Here is a 27,158-nt window from a genome sequence, read left to right as displayed (position 1 = left end):
GGGCAGTTGGATGTGAACAGCACGTAGCGTTGCGCAGTTGGAGGTGAGCCGCCAGCAGTGGTGGATGTGGGGAGAGAGATGGCAGAGTTTTTGAGAGCGGACGATCTGGACGTGTGTCCGCCAGAAAAAGGAAATTTGTAAGACTGGATGTCATGAACTGATATATATAATGACTTTTGAACACTATTAAGGTAAATACATTGTTTGTTCTCCATGAAAATCTTTCATTTGCTAACTATGCCTATGAGTAGTTAGTGCCTTCAGTAGTTAGAATCTTCTATTTAGCTGGCAGTATTGGCGCTCGCTTTATTGCAGTAGTTTGAGTAACGAAGATTTTTGTGAGGTAAGTGATTCATGAAAGGTATAGGCTATTGTCAGTCAGGGCCATTCTTTTGTAGGGATTATTGAAAGTCAGATTGCGTTGCGCTAAAAAAAATATTGTGTGTCAGTTTAGTGTTGATCAGAATAAGTAAAGAGAGAAATGTCTGAGTACGTTCAGTTTTGCTCAGCCGTTTGAAAATCAAATAACGTAGAAGCTTTCCAGCACTGTCATTGATAAATTTTTCTAAGTGGACGATTCAAAAGATACGGGATAAGGGCCAGGAAAAAGGAGAAACGAAGAAGGCGAATTTTTTTTTTTTTTCTCGCATTAATGTTTCTACGTATTATCTGATTTCAACCATGGGTATTACATCCATTTCTCTGTATGAATAGTAATAGCCTTTGCACTTGTTCATATCGTAAGGCTTAATACTGTTTCTGTAAAAAAAGATAACATTTGTGGGTAATGTCCGAAAACGTTTGCGAGGTACGGTAGTCGTCGGCGGTGCGGTAGGGGGCATTCTGAGGAAGTAGGGTGACTATCGGTGCGAGCGAGGGCAAGCCTGCAAGTCAACCTGCCGCCACCCCGCACTCGCGCGATTTCCCAGGCTTACGGCCGGGGTGGCGGGAACAAACCATATTATAATTTCACGTTTTCTTTTATTATTTATTGTTAACTGGGACTGCTGATCCACGTAAGTTACTGAACTTCATTGCAGACAACATACCTAAGACTGAACTAAAGGAGTTCAGAGCAGTGATGGAGCTAGGACGACAGGCGTGAGAGATGTTTACAGAGCGGTGGGGGGTGGGGGACGGCAGTGATGGGGAGCTGCGGGTGGACGCCGCCAGCGCCGTGACGTCACGTGACTTCACTTATAAACACCCTGTATATCCTTATTGTTAAGTTTATGATATGAAGTAATGTTTTTACTATTGCATTCTTAAAGTAAAAAAGTACTGTTATGTCGAGAATTCTGTATTGTACGAGCTGCTTTAGACACACGGCAGAGCAGCTTTTCACAGTTTAGTAAATACATAAAACATTCTTCGAACTTACGGTTCGTATAAAGCTTAGTAGCACATTCTGTTGTTCCCACGATGACGTAGTAAAGCAGCAGCAGACGTAAGCAAGTTGATGTCACTCGGTCGACTACAGGAAACCAGGCAGTGGGTCTCCGGTAGCAACGAGCGAGTCCAGGCTACGTTCTCACACTCCAGGCGAGCGGCCCCAAAGTATTGCGGTCCACCGTCGAACCGTCCCTACACGCCTCGAGCAGTTTTCCACAGACACGGGTGCGACGAAGAGGTCCGCTAAAGTTTCTTCCGACGCAATTCACAATTCATTACCTATGGAATTCTACCTAGGAGAGTCCCTAAGGGACAAAGTCTGACGTAGAAAACTAGTTGTCCTGAAGATTCCCAGTAGACATGTTCATGAACTGAGATGTTGAAAATTTCTAACTCGTAAAAACGGTGTATCGACGGGTGGAGCGAGACTTCTGTAAAAAATCGCCACGAAATATAAACGCTTGCGAGCACAGTGCAGTTTCACGCTCCTTCATGTTTAGTTTTTATGTCGCAGAACAGTTTCGCTGAAATTCCAATCCAGTCCTTGGCACGCGCTACATAATCTAACTGTCCTTTCCACGTGATGTCCAACGCCAACAAAGACAAAAAAAATTTAATTTTTCAAGTAGCTACTTCAACATTTCAGCTGCTAAAAATCTCCGCCGCATGTTATCATTTCTTTAAATCTGATTTCAGTGTCGTCCCTTGTTACATGGGACACTGTGTGTGTGTGTGTGTGTGTGTGTGTGTGTGTAGAGCCTCTCCTCAGGGAGATGTGTGAACGTGCGTGCTGATGGCGCCGTTTGTATTGTTTCAGGTACGTGGAGCGTTGCGAATTGCCTGCACATTGTCTCTGGCAGAGCAGCGGTAAGTACGGCAATTTCTCTGTCGGCTTGAAATGTGCCAGCATAAAAATAGTGGTGGGTAGGCGTGTGTCGGTTAAGTGGCCCATTGTGCCGGCGTCTCTGGAAAGAGGCACTCGGCCAGAGCGGGGTGACTTTTGTACTGCCGGCCAGCAGCAGCAGCGCAAGTAGTGGGGCAAAGCGGGCGTCGGGACAATTCGTTAGTGCAGGTTCCCTACACCAGGGGAAGCACACATTCAGGGTCACACCTACTGTTCAGTTGATGTCAACCCTTAACCTATTGTTTTCTTTTGAATGACAGGTCTTTAACCTATTGTTTTACACTACTTATGATATCAAATTGACATGGAAATTAAATAAATTTTGACTACTTAAGCTACTGTTTTGCTAAGTGGTTTATAACCCCCCGTTCTTGACTTATGCCCCCCTGTGGATAATGTCCTCCTCAAAATCCTACCTCTGCCCCCCCCCCCTCCTCACCAATCCCTCTGGAAACCTCCAACACTCATCACCCTCCCCCTCGCCAATACAAGTACACTTTGAGGCCCCTCTCCAACTCTATCAATTTATTGACTAATTAATTAAATTGATCTATTAAATAGCCCATCCCCCCACTAGGAAATCCCACAGCCCAGCTCTCCCCTCCACCTGTAAATCGGCGGCTCTGTGCTGGAGAGGAGAGATCTCACGGCAGGAAATTCAACTACACAGCAAAGGGTATATTATTTATTTACAAATAATTCAACTTGCAGTGGTAGGATCTCTGTTGCTCACCATTCTCTGCTTTTTGGGAAGATGCAAGTCTTGTAAAATTCATCGAAAGGAATTAATGAAACCGATCGCTATTTTTTATTCCGTTCATGCAAGGAATACAGTCATGAAATACTCATCACACGTAATTACGCTCTTAACAATCGATCGCGAAGCACGTGCTGTCCACCGTGTGCCGGGCCAGCCCTTCGCGTATTCCCAGACGCGCAGGCCGCTCGGGGTCCCGCGAAGCGACGCGTCCACCAGTGGCCTCTCCACGTGTCGGAGGAGGAGGAGGAGGAGATGGGACGTTAAGTCCCATCGACAACGAGGTCATTAGAGACGGAGCACAAGCTCGGGTTAGGGAAGGATGGGGAAGGAAATCGGCCGTGCCCTTTCAAAGGAACCATCCGGGCATTTGCCTGAAGTGATATAGGGAAATCACGGAAAATCTAAATCAGGATGGCCGGACGCGGGATTGAACCGTCGTCCTTCCGAATGCGAGTCCAGTGTGCTAACCACTCCACGTGTCAACCACCTCGAGCAGCGCAGCGCACAGACCGGATGTTACACTAATCCCCTGAACAAAAGCTTCAGGTCGCTGCTACTTTTTTTATATTTGATACCTGGGGAAATTGCTTGAAGTTCGTCACCTCTTAATTTTACCACACATGGTTTTATCAACTACAAATGCCGCAATGCACTGAACTGTAGCAATATCCTGTCTTCTGCGTATCACCTTACCCTTATCAGATAAAATTCGATCTGTGGCATGACATCCTGGCAAATCTTTATGTTATGCAATGTCATGTTAATCCCCTTAGCACCATGAGCCAAACGTTTGTGATGTTTTGTACCAGGCCCACAGTAATTATAACCCGGAATATGTAATTCCATTGACAGTTTGTCGAGAATACCACTGCCTCCTATAATGCATCTCCTATTACGCATGTTATGCTACTGTGCTGGTTGTGCCCTGTGCACCCCATTATACGGGGTGGTCCATTGATCGTGACCGGGACAAATATTCACCAAATAAGCGTTAAACGAAAAAACTACAAAGAACGAAACTTGTCTAGCTTGAAGGGGGAAACCAGATGGCGTTATGGTTTGCCCGCTAGATGGCACTGCCATAGGTCAAACGGATATCAACTGCGTTTTTTAAAATAGGAACCCCCATTTTTTATTACATACTCGTGTAGTACGTAAAGAAATATGAATGTTTTAGTTGGACCACTTTTTTCGCTTGTGGTTGTATATTTCTAGTTCTTTAACCCTAGTATCTAATTCGCTGATCAGTCCCAGAAGGGTCTGGGCATACGTCTATAGCTCCATAGTGTGATGTATACTAATATACTCATCAATGTTTTCTTCACTATATGTATAGAAACTCCTGGAACTTCTGTCTACACCTATCATCATTCAGTTTCCTTGATTTGTCAATAACAAGAAACCTGTATGTGTGTGATTCCAGCAATCTGCACATCTTTACAAAATCATTGAATGACATGTTAGTTTCTACATGTGCCGGGTAAATGTGTTCTAGATTCAGATTGTCTTGTCTGAAAGCTATAATGAGATTTGCATTATCCCTCACCAACTGTTTCGTGATTCTGGAATATGTCTGACTCAAAGAAAACACGTCAGTACCCATATGACGACCAAAACAGAAACATCGTAGAATTTGATCTTGGTTTTCCACAATCAATCGTCAAATATAAACACTTTTTCTGGTTGGGGAATCTGACTGCTTTGACTGAATGTCATACATGTTACACCATCAACACACTGCAGTATTTTTTGCAGTGGCTGGTACTTCGGTTGAAACAGCATTTTAAAACGCACATACATGCTCAAAGCGAACTACATCTAGATGTGTTAGTAGAGGCATGAGAACATTTGTCTTGCCAAAGTTGGATGGACCTACAATCATCGCTCTTATGTTACTGGGTAGGAGCACCCCATTTTTCTTCTTCCTCCTCTTCTTCTCCTCCTCCTCCTCCTCCTCCTGCTCCTCCTTCTTCTTCGTATGTTCTTCTCCCACACCATCACAGGACCAGTCACAACAAAGTCCTCATGCTTCACTCACCCAGCCACAAAAACCACTGTTTCCTTTTTTTATAGTATTTCCCAAATAACTCTTTCCTGTATGCAGTAAATTGAGCATGTATCTCTCTCAAACTGACGGGTGTTCCTTTAGCTGCTTCTTTTGACACCATATTGATGCACTGTTCTGAGTCACCTGCTTGCACACAATATGTACAGAGATAATTCATGGTGTCTATATACAGTCTGAACACAATGGCAGCCCACGTTTCAGTCTTTTCAGCACAAGGAATAGCACCATCCACAGGCCGAACAAGTCTGAATTGCTGGAGTATTGCAGATGAATGGATGGACCTCCAGATCTCAACATTAGTGTCACTCCGTCGTCCAATGATGTTATAGATAGCATCAGAGCAACACAATAAATGTACGGAGATGGAGAATACTCGGAGTTCATCTGCTGGCTGATGTAGTGTTCTGCATGACAGATTTCATCCCATTCCAACTCCGTAAACCGCACTTTAATGCTTCTCGATGCATTTTCAGCCTCTAACACAACAAGCCAGTCCTGCGCACTGATGATTTCATGCCAGTATTTGAGCGCTTTGAACCACTTTCTGTTATAAGTTCAAGTGAAAAGCCGTAGAGCAATGGTAGGAATCGTCAGCTTCTCGTCCACCACATCAACACTGTGCTCCCGGGGTGGTGAATTTGTCAGAGACCAGCACTGACGCTCGCTGTGTGGTGTAGGGAACCAGCACAGTTCTACTGAGAGACAGGGACTTGCTGGGTGTCCTGATCAGGGGGCAGAATGGATAATAGCAACTGATAGGGTGTAGAAAAACTTCCGCTTCCAGTCACAATAAAAGGTTATTTATTTGTCACACGGGTAACGGGCTTGCCGCAGTGGATACACCTGCTCCCGTCAGATCACCGAAGTTAAGCGCTGTCGGGCGTGGCCGGCACTTGGATGGATGACCATCCAGCCGCCATGTGCTGTTGCCATTTTTCGGGGTGCACTCAGCCTCGTGATGCCAATTGAGGAGCTACTCGACCGAATACTAGCGGCACCGGTCAAAGAAAACCATCATAACGACCGGGAGAGCGGTGTTCTGACCACACGCCCCTCCTATCCGCATCCTCAACTGAGGATGACACGGCGGTTGGATGGTCCCAATGGGCCACTTGTGGCCTGAAGACGGAGTGCTTTATTTGTCACACGACCGGTTTCGGGCTTGCGCCCATCCTCAAATGTTTGTACATTCATTTACGTATTTATATTGCTGGAGGTCATTGTATAAATACAAAAAACTTATTTGCTGGTGACTAAACAGATACAAGTGGGATAATTAGAGTCACGGGGTTCAACAGTATCGACTATGGATAAAATTCATTTAATAACTGCTTGTCGTCCTGCTCAGGTGCTGCTACTGCTGCTGATCCTGGCAGGCCAAGTTTGCTTCAAGTCTCAGCGAGCTGATGGTAGCTGTTGCTGGTCCAGACACACTGGATGTCGTTGAACTAAGAAGAAGGAGAAGGAGAAGAAGAAGAAGAAGAAGCAGAAGCAGCAGCAGCAATAAGCATTCACAGGCGATGACATCGCGTTGAACAAAGAAAGGGAACTTCACAAAGAGGAGGAGGAACTGCTACATGCGGTAATGGTAGCAACAACATATAATGAGTACTTACTTTTACACTTCTTCTGCGATGGGGAGGCATGAGAGGATGTTGACTGCTGTTGTTGACACTTCGTGGTTCTTCTCCTTCAGACACTTACTGTGACTGGAACTGGTGAACTACCGCACCTGCCTTACATCCCCTACATCACGAGCATGTGACCGGAAATTTATTAGTCAGTCAATTTATTCATTTCAACAGTGTTTCTGGATCAATCCCCTTTCAGGCATTTGTCTTGGAAGGAGTTCCCGCGTGCGCCGGTGTCCCACAGGGGAAGCCCTGGGGGTTTCCCAGGTATCAGAGGGTTGCCACCACGTGAAGCTTTTGTTCAGGAGTTTAGTGTGACATCCAATCTGTACGCTGCTTGCGACGGTTGGTATGTGGTGCGGCTGCTGCTTCGCGGGACCCCGAGCGGACTGCATATCCGGGAATACGCAAAGCGGCCAGCCCGACAGTTGCTACGTGCTGTGCAATCGAAAGATTTTTAACCAACATGTGATAAGTGTTTCATGACGGCATTCCTTGTCGATCGGAATTTAAAAAAAAAAAAGCGGCCGGCCGGTGTGGCCGTGCGGTTAAAGGCGCTTCAGTCTGGAACCGCGTGACCGCTACGGTCGCAGGTTCGAATCCTGCCTCGGGCATGGATGTGTGTGATGTCCTTAGGTTAGTTAGGTTTAATTAGTTCTAAGTTCTAGGCGACTGATGACCTCAGAAGTTAAGTCGCATAGTGCTCAGAACCATTTGAACCATTTTTTAAAAAAAGCGACCCATTTTATTAATTATTTTCGATGACCTGCATCTTCCCAAACAGCAGAGAATGATGAGCAACAGAGATCCTACCACTGCAAAACGATATACCCTTTGCTGTGTAGTTGAATTCCCTGTCGTGAGATCATTTCTCTGCAGTACAGAGCCGCCAATTTGCAGGTGGAGGGGAGGGGCGGGCTGTGGGATTCCCGGTGCGAGGAGGGGTTATTTAATTGATCAATTTGATTAATTAGTCAATAAATTGATAGAGTTGGATGAGGCTATTGGAATAACTCAGGCCTGAAAGTGTACTTGCATCGGCGAGAGGGAGGGGGGTGAGTGTTGAAGGTTTCCAGAGGGGTTGGTGAGGGGGTGCAGGAGGCGAGGGGTAGGTTTTTGAGGACAGATTACCCCCAGGGGGTCATAAATCGACCGCAGAGAGGTATAAACCACTTAGAAAAACAGTAGGTTAAGGTGATAAATCAATCAGCCATCGTAATTTAATTAATTTGCAAGTAAATTTGATATCAAAAGTGGTGTAAAATGGCTCTGAGCACTATGTGACTTAACAGCTGAGGTCATCAGTCCCCTAGAACTTAGAACTACTTAAACCTAACCAACCTAAGGACATCACACACATCCATGCCCGAGGCAGGATTCGAACCTGCGACCGTAGCGGTCGCGCGGTTCCAGGCTGAAGGGCCTAGAACCGCTCGGCCACTCCGGCCGGAGAAAGTGGTGTAGAACAATAGGTTAAGGACCCGTCAATCAAAAGAGAACAGTAGATTAAGGGCTGACATGAAGCTCAAGACTAGGTTTGCCCCTGAATGCATGCTTGACCCTGATATTAGGGAACCCGTACTAACAAATAGTCCTGACGCCTGCTTTGCCACACTGCTAGCATTATCGCGTGACGGCCTCCCTTACATTATTACCACGTGTGCCTCGTGAGCTAACATTACAGTGTAGATAAATCACCCCAGGAGACGTGTCGCTAACACCTCCAGCCTTTATAATGGCCTCTGTGAGGCTAAGAAGACAGTCTCTGAGTTTCTCCTGGTTTGCCGCATCCAGCTGAAGCCCCTCAGATCCCGTAGAGCCAGCAGGTGTCGGGGATGTTTCAACCGCCGTTCCAAATTTTTCCGGACATTCTATGTGTGATTCAATCGCCATCTCGGGAGACGGGAGGGTCCGCAGCACACCTATCATGAAGGGTAGAATGGAGGGCAACACTTGGTCACCGAGAATATTGAAATGAACATTCTGGTTTACGTTCACTGCAACCTGACGGAATTGGCCCAAATCGTGTTAAGAAAAACATCCCCAAAACACCACAGAAACAACTCTGACCGGGACAACACAGTTCGAGCAAAACGCCTCGTTGGAGCATGGATGTACACGACGCCTCGCACCATTTGAAGAGAGATGAAGTCACGACTCGCGGTCTACCACTGTCCAGTTTCCGTCTTGTTTTGATCATCGAAAACGTGCAGCCTTACTTATCGCTGTGAGCAGCGGCATTTTGCGACATGCTCAGCATGCAGTTCCCTTCGCAGTGTTCGCTCGAAGACTACGATGGATGCCCAGAAAGTAATGCCCCGCATTTTTTTTCTCAGCCGAAAACAATGCTATGAATCCGAAACGTTGCGTACGTATTATTTGAAATCTCCTGAGTGAGCGCGCCAAGTTTCCGTCACTTCGGACAGATAGCGTAGCTGCAGGACAGTTTCAAAATGGCGTCTGTAGGTGATGTACGTTACAAGCAACGTGCCGTGATTGAATTTCTCACTGCATAGAAAGAAACTGTGGGGAATATTCACAAACGCTTGTGCAAAGGTCTATGGAACATGTGCTGTCGACAGAAGTACAGTCAGTCGCTGGGCACGGAGGGTGAGGCCATCAGAAGGCGGTTCGGCGGAGCTCCACGATTTGCAGCAGTCGGGGAGGCCAGCCACGGCTATCACACCTGATATGTTGCAGCGAGCTGATGTTGTCATTAGCGAGGACAGATGGAAAATTTGGAAATTTGTGGTAAGTTTTATGGGACCAAACTGCTGAGGTCAACATACATACGCATCTCCGAGGGAGGGCACGAACCTCCGACGGTGAGAGAGGGGGGGGGGGGGGGGGGGGGGAGCCGCGCGAATCGCGACTAGACCCCTCATCAGACTGGCCCGCTACGCCGCGCGTCAAAGACAGACGCACTACGACTCGGCAGTTGCCGCTGCATCTGTCAGTCAGCGAGTGTGGATGCAATTATCCGCACTCTTGGATATTCAAAAGTGTGTACAAAATGGGTCCCGCGGTATCCAACGGTGGATCACAAATGGCACAGAAAAACATTTGTCTCGATTTGTTGCAAAGTTTTGAAGCGGAGGGGGAGGTCTTCTTGTCTCGGATTGTCACGACGAAATCTGAGTTCACCATATTGAGCCCGAAAAAAAAAACGACAGTCGTTGGAATAGCGCCATTCCCACTTCCCATAGAATAAAAAAATTCAAAGCAACTGCTTCCGCAGGTAAGGTCAAGATCACAGTGTTCTGGGACGTTGAAGGTGTGATTCTCATTGATGTGATGCCAAGAGGCAGTACCATTAATTCAGAAGCGTATATCAACACATTAACAAAACTCAAGACGCGCTTCCGGCGACTTCGGCGCCACAGCAACCCAGGAGATGTTTTGCTGCAACGCGATAACGCTCATCAGCACACAAGTCTGAGGACTGCTGAATACATCGCTAAACAGGGTTAGGCAGTGTTACCCCATCCACCCTACAGCTCTGACCCAGCCGCCTCGGGCTTCCACTTGTTTCGGCCATTAAAGGATGTTATTCTTGAAGACATTTTGAGGACGGCGAGGAGATGATTTCACACAGTGAAGCACTGGCTCCGCCACCAGGACAACGATTGGCTCCGACAGGGAATACACGGCCCTGCTTCGCGCTGTAGGAAGGTTTAATGCGATTCTGTCTGTTTTAATTATTCGGGAGTTGACCGTCTGGTTTTAAACTTTCTTTGCTTTTTGCGTTTAATTTGATTGGGAAACCGTTGAGATTGAACTTAACATATACATGGATGGACATGAGCAATGAAAGGTTGCAATAAATTTTTCATCTGTGATTATTACTTTACGTATGAAATATTCTGTTGCAGATTAATAAAAATGAATTTATTTGAATATTCCAAAATAATTATTCAAGTTTTACTTTTATTCAAGTACTAAAGCTGTTTGTGCAAGAATGAAAATATTATTGTCCATCGAACTTAGCAAACATTTCCACGTTGCAGTGGATTTTTGTTTAACTGGATATACCCCGATTAGCTTTGAAGCATAAGACTATCTTTACCATACGAAAATGTTTTCTTTTTTATATTGCTAAGCTCTTATGAAAATTATCCAGTTTTAAATACACTTTACGATATGTTCAGAATTTATCACTTTTTTGAATGAAAATTTACAAAAGCTGCAGCTTGTATCCACCTGTGAATGCACAAGATAAAATCTATTATCTCCTTTTATTCTGCCTCTGGAATGCTGTGAAAAGAAACACTTCATTATTTTCGTTCACCTGTACCTGTACCCTTTTTAGGATGTGGTCGTTATTGCGATTGTACAGGGTGTCCGAAAAGTCTTTCCCTAATTACATAAATTGATAACTCAGGCTAGAAGTAAGATACAAATATGAAACTGGTGTCTAATTGTTTAGAAACTATCAAAGTTTTTTTCGCACATCAGTAAACTTGCACATGAGCACCCTTGGTAGCACGTAGCACATCTAGGCAATATTCAATTTCCGTCCACACATTAGCCAACATCACTGGAGGGATCGATTCAACGACTGTGGTTATCCGTTGCCGCAGGGTTTCAAGATCTGGTACACGTGTTCGGTTGACCTCGTCCTTGACATAATCCCATAAAAAGAAGTCTAATGGGGTTATGTCAGGAGAGCGTGGAGGCCAAACCGTTGGCCCATCACGACCCAGGAAAGGTCATATTGAGATAGGCACCGACGTCCAAACCCCAATGAGGCGGTGCACCGTCTTGCTGAAACAAGACATCGGGGTGATACTGAAGCAGCTGAGGAACAGCATACAGTTGCAACATGTCCAGATACATTGCAGATGAGATGGTAGCCTCAGCGAAGAAGAATGGCCCGATAATTCGATCGTGCAATAGCGCGCACCAATCATTCACCTTTGGACTGCCTCTGGTGCACTCCATGACCTCGCCAGGGGGTTGTGAACCCCAAATGCGCACATTATGGCGATTCACTACTCCACTGACAAAAAAGGTCGCTTCGTCGTAAAAGGCAATTCGTCTGAGATAACCATCATCGTCCTCAATACGTTATAGCATTTCGACCGCAAAGTCATATCGACGTGAACTGTCATTGGGCAACAATGGAAGTGGAAGTTTACTGATGTGTGAAAAAAAACTTTGATAGTTTGTAAACAATTAGACACCAGTTTGGTATTTGTATCTTACTTCTAGCCTGAGTTATCAATTTATGTAATCAGGGAAAGACTTTTCCGACACGCTGTATATTTAAATGGGCCGCTGCTGCAGACTGCTCGCTCGCGGCGCAGCTCCGCACCGCCAGCGATATCCAATAAAATGCTGAAATTTCTTAAATAAAATGGGTAATGTCCGGTGCGAAATTTGCAGTAATTGTAACAAACAGATTTTACTAGATAAATATATTTTAACAGAAACAATTAAAATCTTTACACACCTTTTACAATCCCAGCTATAAATGGCGTCGATCATCGACTTACGACAAATGAAGACTACTTAAGAGCCTAATGCAATTTCACAGGTTCCTCTCCCATTCAGTCCGTGCAGAAGACAAGCGATTCTATTACAATATATTGCCTATTTATATCTTAACTAATTCTTGTACAGTCTTTGTCATTTTGATTACATATCGTTCCTTCTGTGGCGGTTGTCACATCCTCCGCCACAGATAGCGTTTCACACTCTTTGAATAATCATTTATAACAGCAAAATTCATAATTATCTTTTTCCTCACAAAATTGTGTCCTTTTGAAATTCAATTAACAGAAATACATATAAATAATTTGTTACAGTGAGTATTATACATGGAAATGTTCTTTTAACTTTCACTTTGGATGCGTGCTGCCAGAGAACGTTACAAAGGTCATCGAACGGGATGGAGATTACGTGGAAAAATAGGGTGTGTAGATAAAACACCATTCATTCATGTGTGTAATTCTCATTATGTTCAATAAAGAATTGTTGAAGAAAAAAATGCAGTGCATTACTTTACGGGCAACTCTCGTAGTTGAGACGGACGTTCGTTTACTGGTAGCTGCGGCGCATGTCGGAGTTGAGGCCGACTGTCTTTGGCGGAACGTGTCAGCTGTCTCCGGCCTCTATCTTGTGTTAGCATATTTTTACGACTACTGTTGTTATGCCCTGATATATGACTGCGTGTGTTACAGCATTCCTTGTAGACACTTTGGAAAGCCCGTGTTGATACACAAACAGATCGACCAGCTTCACTCACAGAACAGTAACTGCCATGTCGAAATACTCGTACGTTTACTCCTTTGTGCGATTCTGTCACGCCTCCAACTAGCCCATGTTACTGCGCTGATTCCTTACAACTGACACACACACACACACACACCACTTCACTGCCCTAACTTGTCACGTGACCGGCTGGTAGCAGTTCTGCACCAGCGGCATTAGTGTTCCAAAGCGACAGGCGTGTTCTTTACTAGTATTCTCTCCGGTGAACTTACCCGAACTGTAAATAATAATAATAATAATAATAATGATGATGATGATGATACTGATGGGGAAACGCAGGGGGCAGTGCCGAAGCTATCAGGTCTGGAGAACAAACAGGCTGGTGACAGGAAGAGCGATAAATAATAGTGTAACGGTACCAGATGAGGTGAAAGAAATGACATTGAAATAGACAGAGATGACAAATGCGTGAAGAGAGTTGACGGTGTGACAGTAATATTGGTTCCCTGTAGAAGAGAAGGAAGCAGATGGGATTCGGTAGTATGTACAGCTTTTATCTCCTCGGGAAAACGAAATGGTTTTGGGTCAGAGGTTAGTGTATTCCAGAGTCGTATGCTGAAATGGAGAATGATGTAGAGGAAGAGTTAGTTTCATCAATAGGCTCAGCCAAGGTCATGGACGTAGCACATCTTGTATTGCAGTTATGGAATGATGATCGGTATTTGATATGCCAGGAGAATTATTGTGGCTACAAATGTTTAAATGGCTCATATGGCTCTGAGGACTATGGAACTTAACATCTGAGGCCATCAGACCCCTAGAACTTAGAACTACTTAAACCTAACTAACCTAAGGACATAACACACATCCATGCCCGAGGCAGGATTCGAACCTGGAACCGTAGCGGTCGCCCGGTTCCAGATTGAAGCGCCTAGAACCGCTCGGCCAAAACGGCCGGCAACGAATGTTTAACAAACTTATGAATAAAGGAAACGTGTCATTATCTCTCCGCATCCACCCTACCTGACGTGATCAAAAAACATATCGTTATACACTTACGACAAGCATTCGTGGCTAACTCGAGTGGTTTGGAATTTTCAGTGTTCGTCACGTGTCGAACTATATCGCAGTACTAAAGATTTGACAGAACTAGACGCTGACCTAGTGAGTGTCTCATTTGAAGTCGAAATAAAGCAGCTGGGGTGGATGAAATTAAGTCGGAACTCATCAAATATAGTGGAATGTCAGGTCTTAAATGGCTACACCGGATAATTGAAATGGCCTGGGAGGGTTCCATCAGACTGGACAAAAGCAGTAATCACACCAATCTTTAAACATGGAAACAGAAAAGATTGTAACAGCTGCAGAGGTATCTCTTTAATCAGCGTTGTGGGTATTGTTGAAAGGAAAGTGCGAGTATTAGTTGAGGACCAATTGGATGTAAATCAGTGTGGGTTTAGGCCTCTTAGAGGTTGTCAGGACCAGATCTTTAGCTTACGGCAAATAATGGAGAAATGTTATGAGTGGAACAGGGAATTGTATCTATGCTTTATAGATCTAGAAAAGGCGTATGACCGGGTTCCTAGGAGGAAGTTATTGTCTGTTGTACGAGATTATGGAATAGGAGGCAAACTTTTGCAAGTAGTTAAAGGTCTTTACATGGATAGTCAGGCAGCAGTTAGAGTTGACGGTAAATTGAGTTCATGGTTTATAGTAGTTTCAGGGGTAAGACAAGGCTGCAACCTGTCTCCACTGTTGTTCATATTATTTATGGATCATATGTTGAAAACAATAGACTGGCTGGGTGAGATTAAGATATGTGAACACAAAATAAGCAATCTTGCATATGCGGATGACTTAGTTGTGATGTCAGATTCGATTGAAAGTTTGCAAAGTAATATTTCAGAGCTAGATCAGAAATGTAAGGACTATGGTATGAAGATTAGCATCTCCAAAACGAAAGTAATGTCAGTGGGAAAGAGATTTAAGCGGATTGAGTGCCAAATAGGAGGAACAAAGTTAGAACAGGTGGACGGTTTCAAGCACTTAGGATGCATATTCTCACAGGATGGTAACATAGTGAAAGAACTGGAAGCGAGGTGTAGCAAAGCTATTGCAGTGAGCGCTCAGCTGTGATCTACTCTCTTCTGCAAGAAGGAAGTCAGTACCAAGACTACGTTATCTGTGCATCGTTCAATCTTTCGACCAACTTTGTTGTATGGGAGCGAAAGCTGGGTGGATTCAGGTTACCTTATCAACAAGATTGAGGTTACGGATATGAAAGTAGCTAGGATGATTGCAGGTACTAGTAGATGGGAACAATGGCAGGAGGGTGTCCACAATGAGGAAATCAAAGAAAAACTGGGAATGAACTCTATAGATGTAGCAGTCAGGGTGAACAGGCTTAGATGGTGGGGTCATGTTACACGCATGGGAGAAGCAAGGTTACCCAAGAGACTCGTGGGTTCAGCAGTAGAGGGTAGGAGCAGTCGGGGCAGACCAAGGAGAAGGTACCTGGATTCGGTTAAGAATGATTTTGAAGTAATAGGTTTAACATCAGAAGAGGCACCAATGTTAGCACTGAATAGGGGATCATGGAGGAATTTTATAAGGGGGCTATGCTCCAGACTGAACGCTGAAAGGCACAATCAGTCTTAAATGATGATGATGATACTTTTCTAGACTTCTGAATTGCATATAGGAAAGAGGCAGTTTTCCTGGGTATGGGAACATGATGACCGTATGCGGGGTAGTCTTTTATATCATGCGTAGAAAATCAACCAGGTAGAGAAAAAGCTTTCTTCCCACTTGGGGAAAAACGGTCACAGATCGTGTAGGAGGCTGTTAAAATGCCACAGTATTGACACAGTGTTTCAACCGAAAAGAAATTTGCGTGGGTATTTGAATGCTGCAGAGGACCTACACGTGCTGCTTGCACTAGCGGTTAAGTGTACTTAGGGACTACCGAAAGAAGTACTAATACACGGCTTAAAGAACGCAAGGGTAGTTGTAGCGTAGGAAACACGGGTAAGTCGGCAGTGGCAAAAGACACTGGGCCCAGGGGACCACCAAATACGTTTTTACGATATTGTCGTGTTATGAAGGCGGTATCATTACAAGCCGTAGAAATTCAGAAGCACGAAAACAACTTTACAGAAAAGAAGGGCTGAAATTAGACAAGTTATGGACGGCAGCGCTAAACAAAGCAAATAGCGCCGACTCTTCCCCCCTCACGGGCTCCGTAGGGCACGTCGCCGCGACACGGTGATCTTAGAAAAGCCGTGTCTAATGATATCACAGCCTGATCGTTGAGTGAATGAGTGTAAACAGTTGGGCTCGCTGAGTTTGTTTGAGTCTGGAGCTGCTGTCTCAGTGTTTATAGCTTCTGATGACGATTGCAGCGTTAGGAGGGTAACGTTAAGGCGTGTGTCCACTAGCAGGTAAACTCCCACAAGTCGCTCGCTAAGCTACTGCTGCAAGTTACGTCAGTTTGCAGAAGTTAGTAGAAACAGTTTCTTGTATCTTGATGCGAGTACCTGCCGAAATTGCCACCCTTGTTTCTCCAACTTGCAGAAGTTCCTTGTGTTCAGTACCGATACGAAACTGTCAGTGTCGGAAAGGACAGTGGCGCAAAAACTGAAGGGCCAAAACAGTGTACCACTAGAACCCCTGAAGATATATAACTGACTACCACAGTCAAGGAAGTGCGAAATTAATTTACAGATTACTTTACTTCACCAGAAGGGGAAGTAGAGCGGCAGTTCAAAAATGTGTGTGAAATCTTATGGGACTTAACTGCTAGGGTCATCAGTCCCTAAGCTTACACACTACTTAACCTAAATTATCCTAAAGACACACACACACACACACACACACACACACACACACACACACACACACACACGCCCGAGGGAGGACTCGAACCTCCGCCGGGACCAGCCGCACAGTCCATGTCTGCAGCGCCCTAGACAGCTCTGCTAATCCCGTGCGGCGGAGCGGCAGTATATGCGTATTTAAATTATAGTGCTTCACCGGAAGGGGGAAGGAGAACAGCAATACATATGTATTTAAATTATAGGAGATTTTTTAATTTTGGAAAAAACGACATTTTGTCTATGGAGTGCGTAATTGATTATTTTGTAAATTTGTTTTGTTTACTTATAGACGCAGTCTCGGGCATACAATGACCATCTTCAGATTCTAAAACAATGCAAAAGAAAATTTATATTAAAACCTAAAAATAAGTTCAATATTTAACGAGGTTTATTAGTAATCTAACTGAATTTATGCGAAGTACATATAGTTCAAATGTAAAGGCGGCATACACTGAACACAGGTTCATGCGTTGTCAAACTAGCTATAAAATGTAAAACATCGGTCTTATATAGATATAAAAATTTGTTAGATTTCGTGCACCCTCTTTGCGCTAGATGCGCGCGTCCTCTATGAGATAGCCTTAATTTTTCAAAAGCCTAAAATATACAAATTTACTATTAATATTTAGGTCAAATGTACATAAAATTGAAGATTACAGAACAGATCGTTAAATCAGTAAAATAACATTTCAGAACAAGGAGAAAACATTGCTATAGATGAAAATAGCAGAAGCACTTGTAGAGTGTATTTCTGACGCCCGATGGCGTTGTATTTCCGGCTATTGCCGGGTTACTAATAAGCCTGGTTAAATATGGCACATTTATTTTTAGGTTTTAATATAAATTTTCTTTTGTATTGTTTTAGAATCTGAAGATGGTCATTGTATGGCCGAAACCGGTTATGACTGTGTCATAGACATGTGTCAGCGTCTATAAATAAACAAAAAAATTTCACAAGATTTTTTAATGGAGCATAAACATAAGTGCATTGCATTTGGAATACAAGTAATAAAAAATGTTTGCAAAACTCGAAGGGTAATTAGAAAAGAATCTTGTGGTGGTATTGCTTGCCGCATGTTAGTACCGGTATCCTGTTTTCGAATGTTTGATCGCACAGTTCGAAACTAACATACGACATTCTCAGAAAGTTTTTAATTAGACCGAAGTCTTCTAATTGCATTTCATACGCCTCTGCATCTGTTTCTTCACCCAAACATCTGTTTCTTCCTTATTGATTTTCTACTACAGTAATAATGTAACAAGGGTGGCGACTGCTTGTTTCCAACTACAATACTGTACAGTTCGACTTGCATACCTCAGGACGCAACTCGAGTAGAGACACTTTTGAAGTATTTGCAGCAAGTTAATGAAATTAGCTTGCCGAAGCTAGTTGCAGAAGCAAACTTCCGCAAGTTTTTGTTCTAGCGCAACATTTTAGCAGGTGTTTGCAGAAGGTTCTTGCAGAAGTTACTTGCTAGTGGACACACGCATTTAGGCAAATAAATATGCCTTTCACCGCGGTTTCATTCCCATGTAACGAAATTCCCTAAGGAGGCAAATACCGGCCGTGAAAGCGAACTCGGTATCTGTTCTCAACGCAAAGCATAAGAGTGAAAGATGGGGACCTGTGAACCGTAATGTTCCATTCGACTTGGCGGAAAAAGGCGCATTGTTCTTCACGAGTCACACTGCCTGATGGCATGACTTAATGTACAGCGTCCGTGAAACGCCGCTAGCTGATGTAAAGGCCGCGAGTAGGCAGCAGCAATGTTTAATTTAAACCGAGTGGGACGCAGTAGGAAGTGGAGAGAGTGCGCGTGTGGTTTTAAATGCCGGCTGCCCGTTGTGTTCTGGCAGGTACGAGGCGGAAGGCGAAGGCGAGCAGACGTTTGGCAACCGGGGCCGGCGTCTGGGTAGGGGTGGGGGAGAGGGGAGGGGCGCCCAAGCAGCCTGTGGACGCGGCTGGACCGGAGTAGACCAGGGCGATAGGCGCAGGGCAGCGTGCGGCGAGCTCTCTCTCTCTCTCTCTCTCTCACTCTCTCTCTCTCTCTCTCTCTCTCCCTCCCTCTCCCTCTCCCTCTGTGCCTGTCCCGTGAGTGCAGCCTAGCCGGTGTAAGCTGGGGTGAACTGCGGTGCCCGCCACGTGAGATTAGCTAGCGTCTCCAGATCCGCCCGACCGTAACGAGGCATGGATTTCTGTCACGGGTGGCACCAGAACAGCGCTTGTAAGACAGTGTCTTCCAAAGAGCTTCGTTCGTTTCCACAAGACTACGTTGTCTACACCAATCAACTCCGAAATTTTGAGTACATTTTAACTTGCTGCATATGAAGATAGTATCTGTTCCCAAAAGAACAGATACCATTGATGACCGTGCAGCTTCTCTAGAATGAAATAATTAAATCTACACCGTAGCTGCAAACAGGCGTTGATATACATCATTGGGGACATTTTGAAAAAGTATGCACCGACCGAGTCTCGAACCCGGGATCTGCAACGAATTGACGCATGGGGCAGGGAATGGCAATTGAATCTCAATGTAGACAGGTGTAATGTGCTGCGAATACATAGAAAGAAAGATCCTTTATCATTTAGCTACAGTATAGCAGGTCAGCAACTGGAAGCAGTTAATTTCATAAATTATCTGGGAGTATGCATTAGGAGTGATTTAAAATGGAATGACCATATATAATTAATCGTCGATAAAGCAGATACCAGACTGAGAATCATTGGAAGAATCCTAAGGAAATGCAATCCGAAAACAAAGGAAGTAGGTTACAGTACGCTTGTTCTCCCACTGCCCGAATACTGCTCAGCAGTGTGGGATCCGTACCAGATAGGGTTGATAGAAGAGATAGAGAAGATCCAACGGAGAGCAGCACGCTTCGTTACAGGATCGTTTAGAAATCGCGATAGCGTTACGGAGATGATAGGTAAACTCCAGTGGAAGACTCTGCAAGAGAGACGCTCAGTAGCTCGGTACGGGCTTTTGCTGAAATTTCTAGAACATACCTTCACCGAGGAGTCAAGCAGTATATTGTTCCCTCCTACGTATATCTCGCGAAGAGACCATGAGGATATAATCAGAGAGATTAGAGCCCACACAGAGGCATACCGACAATTTTTCTTTCCACGAACAATACGAGACTGGAACAGAAGGGAGAACCGATAGAGGTACTCAAAGTACCCTCCGGCACACACCGTCAGGTGGTTTGCGGAGTATGGATGTAGATGTAGATGTAGATCTCCTGCTTACATGGCAGTTGCTCTCTCCATCTGAGCCACCGAGGGCACAGAGGATAGTGCGCCTGCAAGGACTTATCCGTTGCATGCTCCCCGTGACACCCACATTCCCAACATGTCCACACCACTAAATTTGCAGTGCGCCAAATAGATGTTCGCCCATCACACTCATTACTCGTGGCAGATTAATTTACCAAGTCCCGTACGAGTTGGGGCACGGTGTGTGCGTTTGCACAAGAAGGTCAGTGGCTTCTTTAGAGGAGCTGCACGGTCATCAATGGTGTCTGTTTTATCGGGAACAGATATTACCTTCATATATAGTTAAAATATGGCTTCTCCTGCCATTGACCTTCTGGTACGAACGCACACACCGTGCCCCAATTCGTACGGGACTTGGTAGATTAATCTGCCACGAGTAATGAGTGTGATGGGCGAACATCTATTTGGCGCACTGCAAATTTAGTGGTGTGGACATGTTGGGAATGTGGGTCTCACGGGGAACGTGCAGGGGATAAGTCCCTGCAGCGCACTATCCTCTGTGCCCTCGGTGGCTCAGATGGATAGAGCGTCTGCCATGTAAGCAGGAGATCCCGGGTTCGAGTCCCGGTCGGGGCACACATTTTCAACACGTCCTTAATTTTGTATATCGACGCTTGTTTGCAGCTAGAGTGTCGATTTAATTATCATTTCATTTTAACTTACGTCTAAGAGTGCAACGCTTGTATTTTCAAACGGACCATCGAATTTAACAGAGGTGTATATATTTTCTACGTGCATGCACAGACAACCTTAGGTTTGGGGTCAGAGCTTCGAGTGATTCACGATAAACATCCAGATTGTAGACGAATGTTTTCCGTGCTTAATCTGGTCGTGTTTGGAGTTACTGCACTTCAGCCACGGCTGTTATAAGGGGACGCACACAGCCGGAGTCTTTCACAAATTCCCACAAAAGTAATGTCGTGCACCTTGAGATGAGGCCAGCTTTGGAAGCCAGTGCAGCGGTGCGAGAACCGTACGACACCGCAAGACAGCCCGTTGTTAAGAAATGCTCTTTACATACAGCTACCACTGCGTTGGTGCTCTGTCCCGTTCAAAGAAATGAAATTATGGGCATGTTCTCGCATTTGTGGACAAAGCCGGATGTCCATCATATGTAATTTCTGTAACAATTTTCCCGCAAAAAAGAACGGCCCGTACCCTTAAGAGGCAGGGGGATTGGACGCATGGTTCAAATGGTTCTGAGCACTATGGGACTTAACATCTGAGGTCATCAGTCCCCTAGACTTAGAACTACTTAAACCTAACTAACCTAAGGACATCACACACATCTATGGCCTAGGCAGGATTCGAACCTGCGACCGTAGCGGTCTCGCGATTCCAGACTGTAGCACCTAGAACCGCTCGGCCACTCCGGCCGGCGGCAGGATTCGAACCTGCGACCGTAGCAGCAGCGCGGTTCCGGACTGAAGCGCCTAGAACCGCTCGTCCACAACGGCCGGCTTGGGCGCCTGCCACTGGTTTGAAATTCTCCACGGAAAAAAACTATACGTGTGTATTTTACTCGTTCATCAATGCTTTCCTTATCCTGAACTCAGTCTGAGTCGAACCGACTCAGATTTTAAGATCTCAGTGAAATTTTTGGCCCTCATCTTATCGTGGCTGCCGCACGTGCATGACCTGTAATGTAAACGTCTAAATGCACTAAATATCTTAAACTGTCTCAGCGGTAAGAACTAGGGAGCAGGTCGATCGAGCATGCACCAGCATCGTGCTGATTCCGCATTTAACATATGACGATGCTACTATGGCTGCAGTACATTAGGGTTCTCGCTTCCCACGCCCGGGTTCCCGGGTTCGATTCCCGGCGGGGTCAGGGATTTTCTCTGCCTCGTGATGACTGGGTGTTGTGTGCTGTCCTTAGGTTAGTTAGGTTTAAGTAGTTCTAAGTTCTAGGGGACTGATGACCATAGATGTTAAGTTCCATAGTGCTCAGTCCCCTAGACTTAGAACTACTTAAACCTAACTAACCTAAGGACATCACTGCTGCCATACCCCATTAACGCCAAATTTCGCCTCAGTCTACGCAAATTCCGCTGTTCTCGGTCGCTAAGTGAAGGCCGTCGGCTACAGCGTTGTCCGTGGTGAGAGGTAACGCCTGAAATTTGATACTCCCGGCACGCTCTTGACACTGTGGCTCTTGGATTGTTGAATCCGGCACACAGTTTTAATCTGACAGGAAATTTCATGAAACTGCTACTGTGAAATAATCAGCCCACCCGGTTAGCCGTGCGGTCGGTCAGAGAGCTGGCTGGCCTCTGCAATAAAAAAAAAAAAAAATTAAAGAAAAGTGAAAAGATGAGCATCGAACTTCAGCGGATGCCAAGTGACGTCCGCTACGACGAAATACAACGAGACACAACGAACAAAACGAAAAAAAGTAGCTCAGCGGTAGCGTTACCGCGTTCTACGCTAGGGGCCCGGGTTCGATTCACGCCAGGGGACTGGGTGTTGTGTGTCCATCATCATTTTAATCATCATTGACACGCAAGTCGCCGAAGTGGCGTCAACTAAAAAGACTTGCAATGCGGCGGCCGAACCCCGAAGGGGATATCTCGGCCAATAAATACTATACGATCATTTCATTTCATACCTGAGTACAAATGACAGATCCGCCAATACACTGCTCTTGTATACCTCATGTACACCATACTACCTCTGTATCGCTATTCCATGACTTTTGTCGCCCCATTGTAAAAGCCTCGAGCCACGCCCGACCCGCGCCAATAATGATATTTTCTCTAAACCGCTAACCATCTGAGCCCCCACTTCCGTCACTTTTGTTTCTTGGCAGGCCCTGCACGCACCATAAGTTTGGATGAACTCGAATATGACGAGCACAGACGCGGTCGCTCTGTTAGTGCGCGAATGTAACGAGACAGACATGGGTAGGAGGTACCCTCTGCCACGCACCGCGCGTGTGTCCGCCGGGCGCAGGGCGGGCCGCCGCTGACAGCGCCCACACACACACACACACACACACACACACACACACACACACACACCTCTGGCCTCCACTCCACCTCTCTGGCTGTGTCCCCCCTTCCCCGTGCTGCGGCCGCGCACACCGCGCCCTGCCGCTACCTCGAGGTCAGCTGCGCCGCCTCCGCGGTGCCCAGCTGCCAGCTGTCCTCCAGCACGCGTCGGCCATTCCGCCCCGGGAGGAGTACTCATTTGTCAGACTGAAAGTAAACACGAGCTCACATAGGAGAACGGGACAGGAAATGCTAGGGAGGTGTAGTGTGTCTGCAGAATGACAATCGACGTTCCCTTTCCCGGAAGAGAGCTACTGCTGCCGCACAGGATGACGAAGTATCAGTTTCCACTCTGCTGCCACTGGCCGTTTGTTAGCGATGCGCGCGCTGCCAGAGGGGCCCGTTTACTTCGTGTCGTTAGTGTGGTCGCTGTCCAAGTCTCTCTGGCGTTCGTGGCAAGACAAAATTAATCAGAGGAAAATAGCTGCCAGCCGCTGTGGCCGAGCGGTTCTAGGCGCCTCAGTCCGGAACCGCGCTGCTGCTACCGTCGCAGGTTCGAATCCTGCCTCGGGCATGGATGTGTGTGATGTCCTTAGGTTAGGTAGGTATAAATAATTTTAAGTCTAGGGGACTGATGATCTCAGATGTTAAGTCCCATAGTGCTTAGAGCCATTTGAACAAATCTCAACGACTCTTCCTGTTTCCCAAACAGCCTCATTCACGGGGAGGTCTGCAGGCCCGTCGAAGGAATGGCGAACGACATGCAAACGCAACGGAAAAATAAGAATAAAGATTTAGTTTATTTTCCTTTTTGGCTTTGGATGAAAGTGTGGATGTTGCTCAGATTGCTGTATTTGTGAGAGGTGTTGACGTAGAGTTCAATAGCATGGAGAAATTCCTCAATTTACTCAATGCTCGATAAAACTGCAGTTGACGACGTATTTTCTCGCTCAGGAAACATTATTGACAAGTATCACCTTTGTTGCCAAAAACTTTAGTCAATTGCAACATTGGAGCTCCTGCAGTGATTGGTCAAGTCTGACGACGTTGGTTCAGTAACGGAAAAGGTGAAAGACGTTAGTATCCAGCAGGGATACACTGCATCCTACATCGCGTTAATCTCAAATGGTTCAAATGGCTCTGAACACTGAGGTCATCAGTCCCCTGGAACTTAGAACTACTTAAACCTAACTAACCTAAGGACATCACACACATCCATGTCCGAGGCAGGATTCGAACCTGCGACCATAACGGTCGCGCGGTTCCAGACTGTAGTGCCTATAACTGCGCGGCCACTCCGGCCGGCACACTTTTGCAGTGTAGATTTAAGTTAATTACCAGTGTCTCTCACAGCGACTTTTGGTCTTAAACAAAATTGCTGTTGCGCATAAAGCAACTTTCAGAAAGGACACTTGCGCACTTTTCGAATGTTCATTTAGTTATAAATGAAATAAATCTTGAAAGGAGGCACTGAACGAACATTTTGATGAATTTGTTACAGTGCTACAGACTTTTTTTTACAAAACTTTGATGGCAAATTTACTGACTTAAATCGATTTGAACTCGACTTAAGTGTTTTTGCAACTCCTTTTGCCGTGGGCGTTGAAAGTGGGCTCCTGAAATCTGGCTGGAGTTCACTCACATTCACACAGTCGTGTGCTCATGTACAGGTTCCGCCCTGCAGACAGGAAAAGCTGAAATGTTTTACAAGACCCTCCCTGGATTACAGTTCCGCATTTGTTTCCAATAGCTGCTCGACTCTGTAGTATGTTCGTGACCGCATATTTGTGTCTAACTGATTTTTCAGCAGTGAAATTATAAAAACGAATACTTGGAGAGTCTGACTGACGTTCATCTGAACGCACGATCCGTTGTCTCCCTCCTAAAAAATAGAGATGCAAGCGAAAGAAAAATACAATAGTAGAGTGATGATAATAAAGTCTCTTTCTTTTTCGTAAGTAGTAGGCCATCCCCGAACAGCACACTTCTCAATGAGATTACCTTTGTTAAGTTAATAGACGTTTAATAAAAAACAAATCACGTGTTCTTTGCTTATTACGTTTGTGCTGTAACTGTGACAAAGAAATTAAGTCGGTGAGAGCCGTATAACGGCCTGTCCTGTAATTGCTGCCAGCGTGGGCGGTGTATCACTTTGCGGCGCTACAGCACTCATTACGGCATTGTGCAGTGAAATGATTTTCCTGATTTCCTTCTTTGACGTAAGGCCTCTATCCAACAGCAGACGGTCAACGGCATTTCTGTCGTCATCTTAACGCGTGTACCTTCCTTTAGTTTTTCGGACGAAGGTAAGCCGGCCGTGGTTCTAGGCGCTTCAGTCTGGAACCGCACGACTGCTACTGTCGCAGGTTCGAATCCTGCCTCGGGCATGGATGTTTGTAATGTCCTTCGGTTAGTTAGGTTTAAGTAGTTCTAAGTTCTAGGGGACTGATGACCTCAGATGTTAAGTCCCATTTTTTTCGAAGGTGGAAAGATATATTCGCGATCAAAAGAAAGTGGAACACGAAGTACGAGCTGTTAGCACAGCATAAAATCTACGCACGTGTCTTATTATATTGCTTCGTAAGTATTCGTTGCGCTGTCGTACTGCAACAATTACGACAATGCAAAGAACACTTCTCGAGCTCCAGCTTTCGTCGTGTATTGTAAGGCAGTCTTCAGCCCTGTTCGCGTATCGGGGCATGCGAACTGAACGCGCATCGTTCCCGCACGCGACACACTACCAGCCCTGATGCACATTCTGTCCATGTGTATTTCTGCGTTAGTCTTATGTTAACGCGCCTTGTGGAAAATAAACGAGCCCAGGGCATACTAGCTCACTACATCGCCAGTGATTAATTAGGCGCTGAGGAGTTTTGGTAAAACTTTGCGAAAACCCCCTGTAGTTGCTTCTTGTGACGTAGTAGGGTACATAGAGTGCGAGGAATCTCTTGCTCGCCCTTCAGTGTACAGACCTATGAAGGTGGGAAGTGCATGACCACAGTTCGGCGAATGGAGCGGTCTACTGCCTGTCTAATCTCTGGAACAGTTCCTTCATCTTCGGAATCAAATCAAAGACACAAGGACTTAAGTCCGGAGTCCGGGGAGTATGGTGGATGGTACAGCACTTCCCAGTCCCACAACCAAACAGAGCAGCCACATCTTGCGCTGTATGCGCCCGCGCGTTGTCGTGCAAAATGATGGGTGGATTGCGCAGGAAGTGTCGCCGCATCTTTCGCAAAGCTGGTCTCAGGTGATGCTCCAAAAACGAAAAGTAATAGCGTACATTGACGGTCTGCGTGGAGGGACGTAATGCGTTAGGATAACACCATTACAGTCGTACACGAGATTCACCATAACTTTAGACCGCTCCATTCGCATCATCAACAGGACAGGCTCTGCTAACGGTATACTACGCCTTCCACATCGCTGGCAGCGAGTTCTACACCACGCTGGTGACTACTTTGAAAGATAGTAAACGGTGCAAACATGTAACTCTTTTGTATCGGTTGTGAATAAATAGTTGCCACTATTTAAGTTCCAACCCTCGTAAGAGAAACGTTAATTTTATACCGTTAAAACACAATTTTTAATTTGCGATTTTTTCATCACTTGTAACAAGAAACTATTAGTCTTAGAACAAAAATGAATAGGACCTTTTTGTAGGAGATTTTTGTAGTTTTGTTCTGGGCAACATATTCGCGAGAAGCGGCAGCATTAAAAAGTGGCCTTTAAACGCCCATTGCATCTACTCGCCCACACCCCACCGTTGGGGATTTATAGAATGATGTTCGTGACACTCTCTCCCACCAACATACGAAACTTTGCAACTACACGATTGTTTCATTTATTCGACCTTTTTTTGACCTTCTTTGACTGGACTACTTTCAGTTTTTCAGCGTTTCTTTTGCACTCTCTCCGCCTCCTCGTTTGTACGAGGATGGTTTGGTAACTCTGGTAAATTTCCGCGCAGGAATAGAACATTTTTGTTCCGCGTTCCTGGTTGATAAGCTCCATAATTCCGAGGATCGTATAAGGAAGATCA

General features: G+C 45.5%; 1 protein-coding gene and 1 non-coding gene across 2 annotated transcripts in view; both read left to right on the top strand.

Annotated features, from left to right (window-relative positions):
- The window catches only part of LOC126474294 (uncharacterized), a gene marked incomplete at its 3' end in the record, with an annotated part of 247,297 nt that overhangs the window by 147,868 nt on the left and 72,271 nt on the right, over nt 1-27,158 (top strand). The window contains exon 3 of the mRNA XM_050101759.1: nt 2,210-2,259. Coding sequence (XP_049957716.1) covers nt 2,210-2,259 — 50 coding nt within the window. The remainder of the gene's footprint in view (nt 1-2,209; nt 2,260-27,158) is intronic.
- On the top strand, nt 20,625-20,699 carry Trnat-ugu (transfer RNA threonine (anticodon UGU)). The gene has a single exon. It is a non-coding gene; the product is annotated as a tRNA-Thr (tRNA).

This window comes from Schistocerca serialis, chromosome 4 (genome assembly GCF_023864345.2).
Source record: "Schistocerca serialis cubense isolate TAMUIC-IGC-003099 chromosome 4, iqSchSeri2.2, whole genome shotgun sequence".
NCBI lineage: Eukaryota > Metazoa > Arthropoda > Insecta > Orthoptera > Acrididae > Schistocerca > Schistocerca serialis.
This window is presented reverse-complemented; position numbering and strand designations above follow the sequence as displayed.